Consider the following 19,927-nt stretch of genomic DNA (forward strand, 5'->3'; position numbering starts at 1 on the left):
CATAAGTCCATAACCCATTTGGTTCTCATTTCAATTTTACATTAAGGTTCCGTTTGGTAAGGCGTAAAACGTTTTCATTGTAAAATGATTTTCTATGGAAAATATTTTTCAAGGGAAAACACAATTCCAAACTAGTTTTCCTTTGTTTGGTACCTTAAAGGGAAATGGGAGAAGATAGTGAAGACTGGGGGGAAGAAAGGAGAGGGAGGCAAGGAGGAAATAAGGAAAAGTGGTTTTCCTCCCTTTCAAATGGAAAAGGGTTTTCCACCTTAGAGGGAGTCATGGAAATTTTTTTTCCACCCCTTACCCAATCAAACAACGTAAAATGATTGAAAAGGAAAAAATCATTTTCCATAAAAACGTTTTACGCCCTACCAAACGGAGCCTGGGTGATACCAACTAGGTGTAAGGAGAGCTTACATATGTATTGGCAGAGCCAATACATATAAAGTGGTACTTGATCAAAAGAAATTACATAGTTTTATTTAATCTCTGCATGACCCTTTAGAGTTGAGTCATTGTTGGTGGACGGAGGAAATTGTCAAGTTTAAGGAGCGGGATTGTCATGCAGAGATGTCGATTAGCTTTCTTTCCTCTCTTGAAATTCTTGTCTTTTCCGGCACCTTCTCGGCGTCACGAGAAGCTATCTTTGAGGGTGAATAGGATCTAGAGAGTTGACGCGGTAAGATTAGTTGAAGGGGGATAGATTAGTGCGATTCCTTAGTTCTCTATGCTTCACACTTGAATATTTCACTCGACTTAGGACATTGATCAGGGTGCATTCGTTTTTCGATTTAGGAATATTTGCATCCTTTTGTGCTCAGCTCGTTCCATAATAAAAGCCCGGTTCTTGAATTTTTGTAGTTTCATTTTGTTTTGTTTTGTTTTGTTTTCCTTTCTTCTCTTTTCTTTCCTTTTTCTTGGTTTATTTTCCTTTTAGTTCTTGCCTTGGCCAATTTTCGGAAGAGTTATGGGTTGAACTCTTTGGAAACCCTTGTGAGATCCCACTCGCCCTCATAAGCGATTGTGGGGTTTAAAGAGCTTGTTGAATGTGCTTAAATGCAACCGTGATTCATACGAAAGTGAGTTAGCTTGTATATTCTTGTAGTTCTTGTTTTCGTAGTTTCTAGACTCTCAATAATGACCTCATTATTCCCTATTTTATCCTTAGTTTGCTAGAGACTAGCAAACGCTTAGCTTGGGGGAGTTTGATGAGCGACATTTATGTGCTCTTAGCTTAGGATTTCTTATCATTTTTATTATGATTTGTGTGATTTTTGTGTAGTTTTAGTGCCATTTATATGTTCTTTTCCACCTTGTGCTTTTATAGGTATATATTCAGAAAACGTGGAGTTCAAGGGTAGATTGTGCAAAAATCAGGCTTGTGCGACCGCACAGGAATTCAGTGCGCTCGCATAGTGAAGAAAAAGAGTCATAGAGGATGATTCTAGTTTGTGCGCCCACACAGAAAATCTATGCGCTCGCACAGACCTGATGCCAGATTTTGGGAGTAACTGACAAAAGTGCGCGCCCGCAAGAGAATCAACGGCGCGCCCGCACAAGATGTTCGTGCGCCCACACAAAAGAAATGTGCGACCACACAAGGGTTGGCAAAGGAATGGTTGAAAAGAAAGCTTGCGCTCCCGCACAAGAATTCTGCGCGCTCGCACAGTACGTAGCTTCTGAATCGTCGCTCTGTGTGGACGCACATAATTTCTGTGCGCCCACACGAACTTCTTGATGCGCTCGCACAAGGTATGCGCGCCCGCAAGTCGACGCGGGATGGCCCTTTTTATGAATTTAAACTTCTACTTTTGGAAACATATAAATAGTTTTCGATTCTTATTATTTCAGAAGTTTAGTTTTGGATAGTTTAGAATTACATTTTCAGAAAGTTAGTTTCAATTCCTAGAGAGAGAAAGTCAAGAACACTTGGTTGTAGAATTCAAATTTGAAGATTAGTGCAGAATTTTTGAAGATTCATTGTAATTTCTCTTCCTCTTATTCTCTTCTACTTCTTCTAATTGTTTTCTTAATTGCTTTAATTTCTTTGTGATTGCTCTTTTTGATTGTTATTTCCTTTAATTCTCATCATTTCAATTTCAATTGCTAGTTCACTCTTCAATTTCGTTTTCAATTCCATGGCTAAGTTCAATTGCTTGATTTCATTCCTAAACACAATGTGTAGTGAGTAGTTCAATTGTAGGGTTAGGGGTGATTCTTGGGGAGTAATTGGGGATGTAGAGTTGATTTGTTGATTGGTTATGTGATTAAATAGTGATTTGCAATTTAGGATTTCCATGTTTGATTGGTTTAGTAGATGTAAATACTATGCTTGTCATTATTACTGGAGCGTTCTTCGTGGATTGTTCAAGAAATTGAGAGTCTATGAATGAATTTGAAGTGGCTAGTTGATTTAGTTTCCCATCCTAGTTCTAAGGTGACGCGAAAGCGTATCATTAGAGTTAGAATTTGCAAGGTTTTCTAACCGAGAGGGGTGTCGAACCATAATTGTTGGTTGCTTCCTTAATTGCATATCCTTACATTATATTGCTTGCATTGCACCTCGTTTTCCCCAATGAACCCAAGTTGACCCCCGACTCCCTAACTCTTTCCATAATTGTTGCCTAATTTCCTTAGTTGTGACACATTCTTTTGAATTTGCTTTCTAAACTAGCTTGGTGCTTAGACTCAAACCAAACCGTTCTCTTGGGACGATACCTTATCTTGCCACTATAATTCATATGGTGTGTCTGTATAGGATCTTACAAATATTGTTTGATTTGGTAGATTCTGATTCAACGACACGGAAAACCCCTCGTCATTGAATGCCGCCAATTCTGGACGGCATCTCTTATTTTATTTTTAAAAAAAAAACTTTATTTTTAAATAACTGTAACGTTTACGGTCTCTCTCCCCCCAGCCTCTCTCCATTACTGGGGTTCTGCTTCCTCGGGGAATCACCGCCCACCCTCAATTTTCCTGAATTTAATCGTCATTGCTGCTTCCCATTTCACTATATATGTATTTTTTCTTCCTAGCTTATTCGCCTATTTTTGTTCTTAAAATTCTGATTTCATTTCCTCAATCCCCAAGTCCAATTTTTTAGATTCATAGTCAAACTATACATGTTTGATTTCTGTCTAGTTATTGTAATTTAATTGTAACTAGTTTTAACCCCGTGCTATGCACGGCTTTTGTATTGCTTTGTAAGTGATTTTATGTCATCATAATACTAATATTGATGTTATTTCAAGTTAAAAATATTTTATTTTTGTAAAAATATGTCCACCTTTATGTTATTCTTAAAGATAAAATATATCCGTGCATAGCACGAGCTTATAACTACTTATTCTCCATTGTGTTATACATATTGACCATGCTTGGTGGAGAACTTGCCCAAAAGATATTCTAAATTATACGATTCTTTAAATGAGGGAGAAACTTATGTTTCGATAAATTGACAATGCATGTACAAATGTACAATACACTTTACAATTACTTATAACATTGAGGAAATGGAAATCCCATTAGATTTGCTATCTTATACAAATGGAAGCCAAAACTTCTACCAATTTAAACATCAAACTGTAATACTGATCATTCTCATGAGGGATTCGGTAATCCTTACCCTGTTCTTTCACTTCCCGCAGATTCCCTTGATTAAATATTAGTAATGTCGCATTAGTATACACCTAACATCTGCAAAAGAGCATGTAAAAGAGAAAGCAAAACTTGTACGGAGTATCTGCTAAGCTATAACCAAGTACACAACCTTTCTCCAAAGATGCATAAAACAAAAGACTCAAGCATTACAAAGACGACTTAATAAGTAGTTTTTAAAATTAAGGGCAATTAGTGTCTTCCTCGATCAGTAAAACCTAAAAGCCAAGCTGTCAGAAATCCTTATATACTATAGCCTACAGAATATATATATATCATAAGGCTCTCCTAAGATGCATGGAGATCTCAAATGCATCTTACAGCACTCTGTAGCTACCTTAAAACTTACAATTGAATAAGCACCATGGCCTTGGAACTGTTGGAAGGGAGAAGCAGCAACAACAACAACAACAACAAAGCCTTAGTCCCAAAATGATTTGGGGTCGGCTAACATGAATCGTCGTAGGAGATCGTCATTGTCACCAATCTAACCAGAAAGGAGCAGGAAGTAAAAAGAAAAAACAAGGAAGAGAAAGTGGAATTAATGAAAGTAAAATAAGAGAAAAATGTATATATATTATAGAAGAAATATTGTAAGAGATAATAAAAAATAAGTAAAATTTAAAATAAATGAATAAGTAAAATAAGTACATTTCAAAATAGCATGTTAAATTTTTAAAAAAATTTAAAAAATTTTTAAAAAAAAATTAAAAAAAATAAATAAAAAAATAAATAAAAAATAGAAAGAACATAAACATGAAAGTTGTATAAGTCAAATAAAGTCATCAATGTATATATTCTCTCCCTCCACTCTGTCCTATCCAACGCCATATTTTCCTCAATCCCAAGAAAGCTCATATCGTGGTCAATCACCTTCCTCCAAGTTTTCTTAGGTCTTCCCCTACCCCTTGTAATTCTATCTCTTTGCCACCCTTCTATCCTCCTAACCGGGGCATCATTTGATCTTCTGCTTACATGTCCAAACCATCTTAAACGATTTTCCATCATCTTAAACTCAATCGGTGGAACCCCTACTTTCTTCCTAATAATCTCATTCCTCAAACGATCCTTTCTTGTATGCCCACACATCCAACATAACATGCGCATCTCCGCCACATTCATCTTGTGCACGTGACAATGTTTCACTGCCCAGCATTCCGTGCCGTATAACAAGGCCGGTTGAATTGCCGTGCGGTAAAATTTTCCCTTCAATCTTTGGGGCATGCCTGAATCACATAGGAACCCCGTGGCACCTTTCTACTTCAACCAACCTGTTTTGATTCTATGGGCCACATCGCCATCCATTTCTCCATCCTTTTGGATAATAGATCCTAAATACTGGAACATTTCAGAGCCTTGAACAATTTCCCCATCTAAGGTAATCGCCCCTGTCTCTCTATCTTGGACTCCACTAAACTTACACTCCATATATTCTGTCTTGTTTCTACTCAGCCTAAAACCCCGAGATTCCAAAGTTTGTCTCCATAACTCCAACTTACTTTCCACCCCTTCTTTTGTTTCATCAATCAACACAATATCATCTGCAAACATCATGCACCAGGGTATACCATATTGGATTGACCTCATCAATTCGTCCATGACTATAGCAAAAAGAAACGGGCTAAGTGCGGAACCTTGATGCACTCCAATCGTAATGGGGAATTCTTCGGTCTTACCAACACTAGTTCTCACACTCGTACTAACTCCCTCATACATGTCCTTGATGATATCAATATACTTCCTCGGAATTCATTTCCTACTAAATGCCCACCAAAGAATTTCTCTTGGTACCTTATCATACGCCTTCTCCAAATCAATGAAAACCATATGTAAATCCTTCTTCTTATCATGATAATTCTCCATTAGTTGCCTTATAAGATGAATGGCCTCAATAGTCGATCTCCCAGGCATAAATCCAAACTGGTTCTCCGAAATTTTCACAGTTCTCCTCAATCTTGCTCAATAATCCGCTCCCAAAGTTTCATAGTATGACTCATTAGTTTGATTCCTCGGTAGTTGGCACAATCCTGGACATCACCCTTATTCTTGTACAAGGGGATGATAGTACTTTTCCTCGACTCTAATGGCATCCTGTTACTTCCCCAAATCTTGTTGAAAAGAGTTGTTAACCATACAACCCCTCTCTCTCCCAAGCATCTCCAGACTTCGATAGGTATACCATCGGGCCCCACTGCCCTCTTGCGTCCCATCTTTTTCAGTGCCATTTCGACTTCTCTCTTTTGAATTCTTCGCATAAAGTCTAGGCTAACCATATCTTGATGGATATTTGTATCCCCAATATGGCGTCCTTGATCCCCGTTGAACAGGTTATCAAAGTAAAACCTCCATCTATCCTTGGTTTCCTTATCTCCCACCAAAATTTTTTGATCAACATCTTTCACACATTTTATCCTCCCGATGTCTCGCGTATTTCTATCTCTCATTAGAGAAAGCCTATAGATATCTTTCTCCCCTTCTTTTGTATCCAATCATGCGTAAAGATCCTGATTCACCTAGCCTCTCTTACGGCCTTCTCTGCTTCCCTTTTAGCCTCCTTGTACTTCTCGTAGTTCTCATCACTTCTACATTTTCCCAACTCTTTATAGCACTCTCGTTTGCTCTTTATAGCTTGTTGCACAACTTCATTCCACAAGGATGTGTCCTTACTTGGTGACATGATTCCTTTAGATTCACCTAGGACCTCTTTCGCCACTCCCTTTATGGTGTGCTCCATTCTTGTCCATAATGAGTCTATATCCAAATCCATATCCCCGACCCAAATACCTTCACTTTCCACCTTTTCCACGAATTTTAGTTGTTGCTCCCCTTGAAGTTTCCACCACTTGATCCTAGGCTCTACTAGTGGTCTTCCCCTCCTTATATAACTTCTACCTCGAAAATCAAGGACCACAAGCTTGTGTTGGGTTGCTGTACTCTCACCCGGAATCACCTTACAATTGGTGTTGCACTGTCTCAAAGCATTCCTTACTAAAAAAAAAGTCAATATGACTCGTATTATCTCCACTCCTATAGGTTACTAGATGAGAGTCTCTTTTCTCAAACCAAGTGTTCATTATTTCCAAGTCATATGCCAATGCAAAATCCAAAATAGCATTTTCCGCTACATTCCGCTCCCCATACCCAAAACCACCATGAATGCTTTCAAATCCATCGCGACTCGAGCCTACATGTCCGTTGAGATCCCCACCAATGATCAGTTTCTCACTTCTAGGGACACGTTGCACCATGTACTTCTTCTAAATCCTCCCAAAATTCTTTTCTAGTTGAAGCATCTAGTCCTGCTTATTAGGGGTGAAACTTTGGTAGAAAAAAATCGAAAACCGAACCAAACCGAACCGAATAAGAAATCCGGTTCGTTTTTTTTTCTATTCGGTTCGATTTGGACTGAGATTTAAAAAAAAAATTGGTTTTATGGTTTGGATTGGGTTGAAATACCTAAAATCGAATAAAACCGAACAAATTGAACTTCAGGATTTTTAATCCTACTGGCGTACTCAAATAATAGGCCCAAGAAATAAAGCCCAAAGAAAAAAAAAACCTCAGCGAGTCAGCCGGTTATTTCACTCCTACTCTCAATCCCTCATTGAGTTATTTCACAAAAACCCTAAAAAACTAATTGTTGAGGTCTTGAGGAGCGGCACCTCTGCCTTCTGGCTCTCCTCTGAATCTCCGATCCTCTCAGTCTTCTCGAGTCTTCTAATCCTCTCTGAGTCTCTGCTAGCTGCTACTCTTCTCGGCACAGTGACTCCTCGTCAATCGTCATTGCTCGTTTGCTTTTTCTTCTCATATGCTGCTGCTGCAATCTCTTGCTGTTATGAATTGAGATTGTATTAAATTTCAGACTTTTCATTTGGTGTTTTGATGTATTTCAGTCATTCAGTCTTTTCCTTTGGCATTTTGATGTAATTCAGTAATTCAGGGCCTAGTTCAGTAGCTCCGCTTTGGGTGTTGAAGAATTCAGGCTTTTAGTTTCAGTTTTTTAGACTTTTCGCTTTGGGTATTTTGATGTAAGTTCGGTTTAACGGTTTGGTTTGGATTGGGAATTAAAAATTCGGTTTGGTTTGGTTTGGATTGAAAGCTTATTTGGTTTGGATTTGGTTTTAAAAATTGAAAACCGAATTAATTCGGTTTGGGCCTTAATCCAAACCGTAAACCGAACTTTCACCCCTACTGCTTGTGGTGCATAGGCACTCACAATAGTTACAACTTCATCCCCTATCACAAGCTTAATACTCATAATTCGACCACTCTTTCGGGACACGTCCACTACATCATCAATATATTCTCGGTCAATAAGGATACCTACCCCATTCCTACCCCTAGTTTTTCCTGAATACCAAAGCTTATAACCCCATGGAGCTATTTCTCTTGACTTGTTTCCAACCCACTTAGTCTCCTGCAAACCTAATATGTTAATTCTTCTCCTTCTTATAACCTCTACTACTTCGACTAATCTCCCTGTCAAAGAACCAATGTTCCAAGTCCCAAAACGCATCCTACTACCCTTACCCTTACCCCTGCCCTTACCATGAAACCTTGGATAGTTAACACCACCCTTGGGTGGCGCGCCGCTTCCGGGCGACGACCTAGAAAACCTTGCATATTTTCCACTACACCCGGACATAGGAAGTGTAGCGCACCCTTGCATATTTGACACCACACCAGGTGTAGGGGTGGCGCGCCGCTTCTGGGCGACGACCTAGCAACCCTCACATATTTTTCACTACACGTGGGCTTAAGAGGTGTAGCGCGTCGCTGAGAAGGGGACGCCCCCACGATTTTCCATTGTCTATTCATGTCATGATATGTGACTTAGTTTTACGCTGGCCGCCACCAACCTACCGCAACCCTCCTCCTTTATCCGGGCTTGGGACCGGCAGTGAATGTCGCATACGCGACACTCACAAGTAAATGCCGCATAAGCGACACTCACAGGTGACAGGCTAAAGTCGTATCGCCAAATCAAAGATAAACCTAAAATCACTACCTAGGTAGCAAGGGAAGTCAGGATCGAATCCACAGGGAAACAAGCGTTCTTTCTACTATTAATCAACTAATATAGACTATTGGGAAATAAGAGTTTGGTTGATTTGGATACTAAAACTATGACAATAATTAAACAAATAAGAATTCAGATATTAAAAGATATAAGGCATATGTTCACCAATGAATAACAATCCAGGATGATAAACAATCGATAAAAATCAATAAAACAGTTAATTAGATTAGCATGCTCTCTCGAATCGATACGAATCATAGACTTAGAATTAACGGGCTCTTGCTACGTATTAATCCTAATTCCACCTATTGACACAAGCCTAAACATCAAATTGCATCTCTCGAATCTTAACTTGATATTGCCAAACTATCACAATTAAACCTGCGCAAATCTAATTGTATAGTAATATAAACCAATCGATAGGAATCAATTATAATGCCAACAATCACAGTTATTCAATATCTCTTCATATTATTCATGGGTCCCCAAACCCTAGAAAATAGATTACTCAAGCATATTAACAATAAACAAAGCAATTAACATAATCGAAAGCATTATTAAAGCAAGAGAATGAATAAAATTAAGGAGCAATACCTAATTGAACGGCAATTGAAATCGAAAGCTTGAATTTTTATAGAAATTGAAACTAAGTGTTTTGAACTAATTTAGAGAGAAAACAAAACTAAGAGAAATAAACTAAGGGGCTAATACTAGAAATTAAGATGTCCAACTAAAATAACTAAGCCTAGTATTTATAGTTTGCCCATAAACATAAGGAAAAACCGAAAGAAAACCGCGAAAAACAAGGCCCTGGGTTGTCGTCTCCCGGTCGGGCAGCTTCCCGCCCGCCGGGCGAGAAGCTTGAAAACCGCCCGTCGGACACAAGTCTGCCCGCCGGGCCAAATATGACGTTCCTCAAATTTTCTCTTTTCGCCCGCCGGGCAGACGTTTGCCCGCCGGGCAGCCATTCGCCCGCCGGGCGCACGTACAAACTGCACGATCCTCTATCTTAAAACGTCATATCTCCTTCGTTATTCGTTGGAATCAGGCAAGTGACCACTCGTTGTAAAGCTCTTGAAGTCTAGAATCCAACCCAATTGGAATAACTTCATTTGTAGAACGTAAGTTATGATCAAAAGAGTAGACGAGTGTCGGTTTTCTACTTCTTTCACTATCTGCTTTGCTCGAAAACTCTTCCAACTCCATGTGTGTGCTCTCGAAGGTACATAATCTCTTGTATTGATTCAAATGAATAGGAAATGCACAAATATATGCTAATTCCTACAATGATGAACCTGAAACTACAAACACACTACAAGGAGCACATTAGTACTACAAATCGCTCCGAATAGCTCATTTGAGATCAAAAAGTACTAAGGGACGGGGGTAAAAACACTATAAAATATGAACATATCAAAGTCCCCCAAGCTAGATATTTTCTTGTCCCTAAGAAAAGAAATCATCGATGAAATACATAAACCAACTTCACCCCAAATTCAACTTAAAGCAATGGATATGATTCAAGGTAAAATCCAACAAGTATGCATCAATGTCAACCAATCAAATCTATTCGACCACAAATCCTCCCTAACAATCGTCACGCAGAGCAAACCACAAGTGTACATGAAATTCAAGACTAGTGCTTTCACACTCTTCACTCATTTATGTGGCGGGTAAGAAATGTACCAGTTCGCTCTCCTCCCAACAATGTATGTGAACAATGCCCTCCCAAACTCACAACACTCGTGTGTTTAAAAGGACATGCACTCAACCTAACAGTCGACTCAGAATATGTCATGTCATAACTTGCATTGATAAACAACTACTTTCACATTAATATGACTCTATGCACAAAGGTCGGAAGGTCTTCAAAACTTGTAATGATAGGCTTAGGTAAGGGTGCGATAAATTTGGGTAAAATGTGAGCTTAAAGCCTTGGCTTTGGGGAGCATAACTCTTAGTAAATCCCATGATCAACCACAAATGATGACCATAACTCTCCCACTCACCACATGATGAAACAACAAACAAACCACACTATACTTTCTTGCCTTTCTTTCGCAATTATAACCAATCACTCATAAAGATAAGAAATTACAATACTGGAGTGACAAATGCTTTGAATCATTTTGAGAGTAATGAATTTTTTTCTCTTTTTGCTCAATCTCTTTTTTTTCTTTTCTTTTTGAAACCTTCACATTTTCTATTCTTCTCACCTCTTTCACTTCTTCATTTTTTTTTTCAAACAATACACATGGCAAGAAGAACTCCTTTTCAACACTCACTTTGTTCTCAAAATGTAGCACACTACAACTTCCTCACCTCACTACTATTAGATTCCCCAAGCTAGGCTTGGGACTAGTAACCAATGGAGTTTTCACGGGCTTGTAATGTGGCTAGTCACCGAATAAAGGGCACAAGAAACAACATGGGTAGAAAAGGAGGGAACAAATATATCTAATTTCATCTGAAGGCTACCTAAATAGAAAAATGCCTTCGTCCTCCACAATGTGCATGTATATGAGTCATAAAACACTACTAATAGTTGCAAACCAATACTCAAAATCAACGACACACCAGGAAGCTATCACACATTCCTAACTAAGCCAACTAGGCAAGCACCAAGTCCACAAATAGTTGGTCAGAGTTGACTCATGTCAAGGCATCAAAGTAATCGAATCTCAAATCATGGCTAACACATCCACATTGCTCGTCATCAAATACCAAGAATCAAAAAAAAAATCAATCAAAGGGGCACAGAGAAGCATGATTTTGCATTCATCGGAACATATTTTTGTATTTTTTTTTTCAAAAGCGATAAACTACTCTAGAAAGCAATAACACATACCTCCCCCAAGCCAAACTCAGCAATGTCCTCAGTGCTTGAAGGAGTGGAGATCGAGGGTCTCAATCTTCATTGAACCCCTCCGGCTCCAACTCGCAAAGCGATTGGTTAGTAAAAAACCAACCAACGAGCGCAAAAGCTTGTCATGCGCACTCGCACATCTTTTGTGCAACAAGACATGCACGATAATCAACAACAACATTTGCATAAAGTCCAAACGAACTCTATGCTAGTAAGGAGTAGGATGCCTAAAGGAAGAAGAACAAAAAGAAAAAACAATAAGAAAAGAAGAATAAGAAAAGGAAGGAAAAGAGAAAGTAGGCATACTCTCCTTATGGAAGTTGTTTTTGCGGACTATTGATTCTTCAACCTCAATGATCAATGAAATAACTCTCTCTGTGTTTTGGAATTCATGGTGGACAAGCTCTTCACCATATAGAGCTCTCTGCAAAGCATCCACCTCTTCTTTGTATGTACTATAAGTACCTGCAAAAGATTCACAAAGAGGAACATACTCTATTGGGTCATTGGACTTTTGATTTTCGTGGGGAGGAGGAAGATCCTCAAGCAAAGGTTTTATGGGGAAAGAGAAGGGGAGTGAGACGGTGTAAACGGGGCTAAGAATAACCCTTCCTGGACTTGGAATATGAAGGGTAGGGGTTGACACAACAACAAGGGTTTTATCAACTTCAACTTCCTCATGGACTTGTTCTATAACATATGGCTTTTCAGTTTCAACAAATCCTTCATCCATTGATCCAACAGTCACATCATCATCCTCCAACTCATCCTCAACCTCTGTTATAAGTTCCTCCCACTCTTGGTTGCCTATGGGTTCACTCAGTTATGATCAAAAGAGTAGACGAGTGTCGGTTTTCTACTTCTTTCACTATCCGCTTTGCTCGAAAACTCTTCCAACTCAATGTGTGTGCTCTCGAAAGTACATAATCTCTTGTATTGATTCAAATGAATAGGAAATGCACAAAAATATGCTAATTCCTACAATGATGAACCTGAAACTACAAACACACTACAAGGAGCACATTATTACTACAAATCGCTCCGAAGAGCTCATTTGAGATCAAAAAGTACTAAGGGACGGGGGTAAAAACACTATAAAATATGAACATATCAACTGGCGGAGTTTGTTGGAAGGGAGAAGCATATGTAAAAATTCTACCAAATTAAATTCAACTAAGACAGTCTGTATAATCACGATTTTAGTATAGAGAGGACAACTTTTGTCCAATAACACTATAGAAACATCTACCTTCCCCAGTTTGCTCCACACGGTAAGTTAGGTCTTTCGTTACGTTGAACAATCAATGAAGATACTAGAGTTCTCAAAAGTCTTGTCATTCATAAAGAAGAACTTGTTCAACCATAGATAATAGATTTGCTAACAAACACTTCATTAGAGATAGCTTGCATAAATGGAGCCGAGTAACATTGGATACCATTTATCAACTATGTCATTCAAAGTAGAAACAACCAAATTCCAACCCCCCTCCTCCCCAACGAGGGTTTCTCAGCCCATAATGGCTTGCGTCCAAAATGGACACAAGTACCATTATAAAAATATAAACTGCTTAAAATTTAAAGGAGAAGTGTCCAAAATGAGCTGGAATGGTACTTTTGCACCGTAACGGGGAACGGGATGTGCTGAAATTTGAGGGGGAAAATCATGGTGGGAAAATTTCGCCAAATTGGAGGAAAGATTTTCGCGAAAAGTTGGAGGGAAATATTTCCACGAAATTCCTTCGAAGGCAAGCGTTCCTCTGTTGCTTCAACAGGAGAGAGAAAGAAACCAGAACAAAATCAGAGAGAAAGATAAGGGGAGATGGAGATAAGGGATGGTACCAACTTATAGAGAACCCCAATACTCCCAATTTTCAACTGATTGAAAATGTATTTGAAGTTTGGTTCTTCATTGAAATTAAAGTCGAAATTCAAAGAGTATTAACTTGAAGATGAAAATGTATTCATAAATGGAAATGTATCTATTTATGAAAGACAAAATATACTACATTTGGACGTAACAAGTACCATTGATTAACTGGTAAAAAAAAGAATATACTGTATGTGTACCAATATAGATATTGGTACTATATATGTACCATACTTTAGATATGTAACCAAGAAGTTAACATATGATACTAAAAACTTAGGTTGGTACTTCAGTTGTACCATTCCGTACCAGATTTTAGGGAACAGTATGATATATGTACCAAATTTACGACCCGACATAAATTCAGGTATTTTATTTATACCAAATGTGAAATGAACTATATTTGGTATTAAAATAATACTATATTCAAAAAAATTTATATTTGGTACGTATTATGTACCATAATAATTTTACGAAGAAAGTCAATAAGATAATACGAAATCTTGAGAATATTTTTTACCTTTTCAAGGTCCTATTTGTCAGAGGAGATTGGTTCCCCTTATTCCGACACGTTATTGGCCTGCCAAAATATCCCAAAAAAGGGGGGAAATTATGGAAATAGAAGGGCGGGAAAATAGAAAGTACAGTGTAAAAAGAATTTTAGGGGGTTATTGTTTTAGGAGAGATAAAGAAAGCAGAGTTGAATTTGGTATTCCTACAAAAATCAACACTTGGTCGCACATCATTGAGCAAGTTTAAGGTATGTGCTTGTCTTAATTATGTAAATCAATATATGAATTTTGCATATTCAATTAATGAATTAGGGTAATCAGTTATTGATAAATTGCAATTAAGTTTTGTAATTGAGCAAAACAAATTATGAGCAAAACAAATTATTGGTAATTTGTAAGAATTGAGGCATGATTATTAATTAAGTGTGAATTATAATAATCTGTATTGATAATTAAATAAGTGGGAATGTATAAGCCTTGAGAATGGATAATGATTTTTAGGTACTGAAATAATCTTTGTTAGGGTTAGGGTTAGGGTTTTGAAAGGGGTTTTTACTTAATTGAAATGTAAAATGTTGCAGAAATATGGTTGAATTTGTTGGGAATGATAATGAGGATGTAATTGAGGATGTAATTGAGGAAGTACACATTACGGATGATGAAGAAGAAAATGGAGCCGATGATGATATACTGAGTCCTCCATTTGTTGGGATGGTATTCCAGAGTTGGGAAGAAGTGGATACGTACTACAAAAGGTATGGGAGACAACAAGGATTTGGCATACTCCGTGCTGCAGGGTCGTATGTGCAAAAGGGGGGGGGCAAAATCTAAGGAACTGAGGGGATACTTGTGGAAGTGTGAATGTTATGGTCGTGCAGTGTATAGGCGTCGGGTTGAGGGGAAAAGGGTTTACTCAACTAGGGATGAGCTTGGCACCAAAAGGTCAAAGAAATGTGATTGCCCTGTTCTAATGTATTGCAACAGGACCAAGGATGGGGAATGGGTGGTTAAAAGGGCAGTTAATGAGCATAAGAACCATTGTCCAACACCGAGGAAATCTAGGTATGTTCCTAGGTATCGACAGGAAGACATCACCTCTCTTGTAAAGAGGAAGTTGTTTAATGACTACAACTCGGGTGCTAACGTTCCTCAGATATTTAACTGTCTAGCTAGCGAGAGGAATGGAGTTGAGAACGTGACATTCACCAAAAAATATCTTCAAAACATCATTGCTAGGGATAAGGCAGAAAAGATGAAGGAGGGAGATTGGAATGCAATGTGGAAGTACTTTAAAGCGATGTCTACTGACAATGAAAATTTCTTTCACAAGCATAGGGTGGGTGAGGATAACATATTAAAGGATGTGATGTGGGTAGATGCTAGGAGTAGAGCTGCTTACGAAGAGTTTGGAGATGTTGTAGTGTTTGACTCCACCTACTTAACAAACGAGTATGACTTGCCATTTTCTAACTTTGTTGGGGTTAATCACCATGGTCAAACCATTCTGCTTGGGTGTGCATTGTTATCCCATGAAGATTCAGAGACCTTTGAATGGTTATTTACCGAGTGGTTGTCATGTATGTCTAATAAAAAACCCATTGGTTTTCTTACTGACCAAGACGCTGCCATGAGGAAGGCCCTACGAGAAGTAATGCCTGATGTCCGACATCGATGGTGCTTGTGGCACATACTTACCAAGTTCAGTCACAAACTTGGAAAATACAATGACTATGAGCTGTTCAAAGTTGAGCTTCATAATGTGATTTACAACAGCCTTACCAAGAATGAATTTGAAGTGCAATGGACTGATGTAATCAAGAAGTATAAACTGGAGGGTGAGATTTGGCTTGCAGGTAATTCCATAATTATACTTTTCATTATTTCATATATGGTACATTAATTAAAAAACCATATGGTACATTTTCATGTAGACACACATTTTCCTGCAGAAAAAACAGACCTTAAGATGTTCAAGACTTGTTTATGTTGATTTCCTTTTGCTACTATTTCAGGATTATACCATGGAAGGGAAATGTGGGTGCCTGCATTTATGAACGGGATGTTTTGGGCTGGAATGAAGAGCACTCAAAGATCCGAAAGCATAAACAGGTTCTTTGATGGGTTCGTTGATAAGCACACACGATTGTTTGAGTTTGCTCCATTTTATATTAAAGCAGTGGAATCTAGAGCTAACGATGAGCAACAGGCTGATGCAGCTGACCAAAGGGCAGTTCGCCCGTTGGCCACCCAATTTAGTGTTGAGAGAGCCTTTAGAAAGGTGTACACGGATGCAAAATTCCTCGAGGTTCAAGAGTAGTGCAATCGTGTACTGTACCTTACTTCTCTTGAGACTACTATGGTGTCATCTGAAGTTGCACATCATAAGCTGGAGGACAGAGTGTGGGTGTTGTGTAAGGAAACCCGCAAGGAATTTTCAACAAAGTACAGGCGGAATTATATTGTGCAGTTCAATTTGGAGACTAAATTGGCGGAGTGCGAATGCAAGCTGTTTGAAAGTGACGGTATACTTTGCAGGCACATTATAAAAGTGTATGACATGCATGACATTCAAGATGTCCCAGATGTTTATATTCTTCGTAGATGGAGGAAAGATGTGTCAAGGAAGCACTCGCGCGTGAAGGTGGTGTACCATGATCCAAGTAAGACCGAAGATGTCATGAAGCATGATAAATTAATGCTAGCATACGAGCCAATCAGTTTGAAGGCGTCAACGAATCCCGAGTGCATTAAAATTGTGATGGATACATTGAAGGTGTTGGAGAAGCGGTTGGATCAACAGTTGATTGGTGTGGAAGATATGGATGCTGATGAGACACAGGATGATGTTGGTACTCCTGGTTTGTCTCAAACCAACAAGAAGAGGGCAACTACTCCAAAATCTGTTACCAATGGGTGCAGTCAAACCAAAAACAAGAGGACCACCAAAAGTACCCCTAAGTCTGTGAACAAACGAAACAAATGTGCAACACCTCCTGATAACGTCAAGGTGAATGATCCTGTGGCAAGAAATAAACCACATAGGACACCAAGTTGTAGGCACCGTTCTTGTGTTGAGCCAAAAAAGAAAACACCCATAAGGAGAAGGAGAAGCAAAACAAATGATGTTGCTGGTTGCTCACAGGAACCTCCCACGCAGGTATTACAAATGTATTTATAGTACTTGTTTCGTTGCAGTTCATATGTCCAAACCATTAACTTTGATTTGACTTATTCTTATTCAGGGCGCTGATGATGTTGAGTTGACACACACTTCTGCTGGGGGTATTGAGATGTTATCTCAAGATGGGTCAGTTGGGTATTTCACCAGCATAGTTGGAGGAGATGATGTTGGTGATGTTGGTGATGTTGGTGATGATGGACTTGGACTTGACAATGTTGATGATCTTTTATGCCGAAATTCTCTTGGGTGGGATAAGTGATTTTCGAAGTCAAAACTATGAAGAGGAAAATAGGTTTAACAATGAAATTGTTTATGTGTTGTTGTTCATTTCAGATATTTGAATGATCTATATGTATGTGTTTCTGTGTATGTGTTTGAATGGGATAGAATCTATATTTATGTGTTGTTATTACCACAACTTTGCGATCCTTACTGTCATTCTTCAAGCTTTAAAAAGTACTAATAAACCTAATTTGGTACAAATACTGTACCAAATACAGCACACATAACCCAATTTGGTACAAAAATTCCAAAATCTTTAACAAAGATACCCTAATTTGGTACAACAAATGTAACAAATTCAACATGCGTGGGCTGTATTTGAATAACTAGGGTACCAATTTTTAAAAGTCCCTAATCCATACTTAATTTTTAAAAGTCCCTAATTAGTGTGCAGTAATCCATACTTAATTTTGTTGTATTAAATCTATGCCCTTCCATTACGTTTAATGTGTAGAACCGACATGTACAAATGAAATACCTAACCCTAACCCTAAACCCTCAAACCCTAAAGTAATTACCTATAACCGATATGTACAAATGACAACGGATCTATATCGATTTTCTTTTGTAAGCAATTCGGTTGGTGATGCGGGAATTCATTTCCGATTGATTGGGAGAATATTTAATAATTCCCAATTCATTTCCGTTTTCGAACAAATTTGTAATGTATCCGATTTTGACAAAATATTTCTATTTCTGAATAAATTTCAATTTCCGGAAATATTTCCGAGGACTCCGGCAATATTTCAATTTTCAAAAATATTATCTGATACGTACCATGTTTCCGTTTCCGGCAACATCTACGTCTTTGATAGGATACGATCCATATTTCCGTTTTCTGGAATACAACCGGCCTCTAGCTAGGCATACGGTTCACCAACACTTATTAGACTACTTAACCTTAAATGGATACTTGGGCATTATTTCCTTCACATAACCCTTAGTAGTTTCGAAGCATTAGGGTGTGTTATGTTCAACTTATTTGACCTGAATTTATCTGAACTTATCTGAACTTACACGTTTCCACACCATTTTCGCACTTTTCTATAAATCATTAATTAAGGTTCAAATAGTAAATAATAAGTAATAATAAATTAATAATATTTAATAATTAATAATTAAAAAATAATAAATAAGTCGTTGAATATTGAATAAATAAGTCGTGCAAATAGTAAGTGTAAAGAACATTAAGGAATGTAGGTAGTAATAAATAATTATTAATACATAATAAATAATTATGTAGTGAATAATTGTTATTAATTATTAATTATTAAGTATTAATTAGTACTTAATAATCAGTAATTATTAAGTAATTAATAATTACTAATAAATAATTAATACTTATTTATTAATAATTAATAATTAATTGGAACTAATTGGAATTTATCTAAAGTTATTGGAACTTATTGAAACATATTGAAACTTATCTGAATTTATCTGAACGAACTTATTGGACTTGAAACTTATTTTTATAAGGTACCCTTAGTGAATTTATCTATGTACTGTTCTCTATGTCGAACGAACTTATTGGACTTGAAACTTATTTTTATAAGGTACCCTTAGTGAACATCTATGTACTGTTCTCTATGTCCTTTATTGTAATGGTACCTAGCGTTTGTATAGTTTTGTTAGATACTATCGTCATTTGGTACTTATACTTTTATAAATATGATAGATACTGGTGAATTTGGTACGTTAAATTTTACAAATATGTCAAGTTCGTACTTTGCCCTTAAAAAATGATCCAACCATTGGGGCTTAAAATTGTCCTTATAGTGTTTTTTTTTATGGGCGGGATATTTGACTAACACTTAAATTTCAAAAAAGTTATTATTCAAAACAAAGACACTTGTCGATTCGACAGTACAAATAACTTAATATTAAACCCATATTTTAATTTAAAAATAAAATTATTATAGGAAAATCCTTTCTCTCTCCTGTCATTTCTACTTGTGTATTTTCTCTCTCCTGAAGTGTCGCAGTTCTTCGACTTCCCCACTCCGACTTGCCTTGTCGACGGCGTTCACCAAATCCACCACCCAGGTATCAAAGTCGAAATTTTCTTTACAATTTCAGTATTTCAATTTGAATCACTACTTGTTCCCAATTCAATTGTTCCCAATTTCCATTTAGGGTTCCCTAAATAGAATTAACAAATCCATATTGAATTTTGTATGAGTTTTTGTCGTTGGTTGTATGGTGATTTGACAGTAGTACATAGTAATTGTAGTAAAGTTTATGAGAAGACCCAATTCAAAAGATGTTGTTTATAAATTAGGGTTCCTAAATTAGGGTTCTTACAAATTGAGTAATGTATGGTTAGTTTTTGCGTTCTTTGTTGGGGAATTGACATCAGTATTGAGTAGTTGTACTCAACTATTTCTAAAGGCCCAGTTGTACATTTCTCGTTTCTAAATTGGGTTTGGTAAAACTGAAGTGCTGTAGTCAAATTGATTACTGTATGGTACTTTTTGTGTCCGTTGTTGGTGATTTGAGATGCATATATAAAGTACTTGTAGTTACCCATTTTGCGTAA

At 37.5% G+C, this 19,927-nt stretch overlaps 2 protein-coding genes across 2 annotated transcripts; one reads left to right on the forward strand and one right to left on the reverse strand.

Annotated features, from left to right (window-relative positions):
• Positions 1–7,436: 7,436 nt before the first annotated feature.
• On the reverse strand, positions 7,437–8,332 carry LOC130469462 (uncharacterized). Its single transcript, XM_056838794.1, has 2 exons — positions 7,832–8,332; positions 7,437–7,493 (listed from the first exon to the last, which is right to left on the reverse strand). The coding sequence occupies exons 1-2, from the start codon at positions 8,330–8,332 to the stop codon at positions 7,437–7,439; spliced, it is 558 nt and encodes a 185-aa protein (XP_056694772.1).
• Positions 8,333–14,513: 6,181 nt separating this feature from the next.
• LOC130469463 (protein FAR1-RELATED SEQUENCE 5-like) lies at positions 14,514–16,245 on the forward strand. The gene is made up of 3 exons (XM_056838795.1): positions 14,514–14,683; positions 14,814–15,781; positions 15,941–16,245. The coding sequence occupies exons 1-3, from the start codon at positions 14,514–14,516 to the stop codon at positions 16,243–16,245; spliced, it is 1,443 nt and encodes a 480-aa protein (XP_056694773.1).
• The last annotated feature ends 3,682 nt before the right edge of the window (positions 16,246–19,927 follow it).

Source organism: Spinacia oleracea, chromosome 3, assembly GCF_020520425.1.
Source record: "Spinacia oleracea cultivar Varoflay chromosome 3, BTI_SOV_V1, whole genome shotgun sequence".
NCBI classification, from domain to species: Eukaryota; Viridiplantae; Streptophyta; class Magnoliopsida; order Caryophyllales; family Amaranthaceae; genus Spinacia; species Spinacia oleracea.

Excerpts from the sequence above, each read along its gene's own strand:
- LOC130469463 (XM_056838795.1), top strand. The coding sequence starts at position 14,514 with ATGGTTGAATTTGTTGGGAATGATAATGAGGATGTAATTGAGGATGTA. Across the intron at positions 14,684-14,813 it reads GTGGATACGTACTACAAAAG|GCGTCGGGTTGAGGGGAAAA; the intron begins GTATGGGAGACA and ends TGCAGTGTATAG. Across the intron at positions 15,782-15,940 it reads GGGTGAGATTTGGCTTGCAG|GATTATACCATGGAAGGGAA; the intron begins GTAATTCCATAA and ends CTACTATTTCAG.
- LOC130469462 (XM_056838794.1), bottom strand. The coding sequence starts at position 8,332 with ATGCAAGGGTGCGCTACACTTCCTATGTCCGGGTGTAGTGGAAAATAT. Across the intron at positions 7,494-7,831 it reads GGGTGAAAGTTCGGTTTACG|CAAGAGATTGCAGCAGCAGC; the intron begins GTTTGGATTAAG and ends AATTCATAACAG.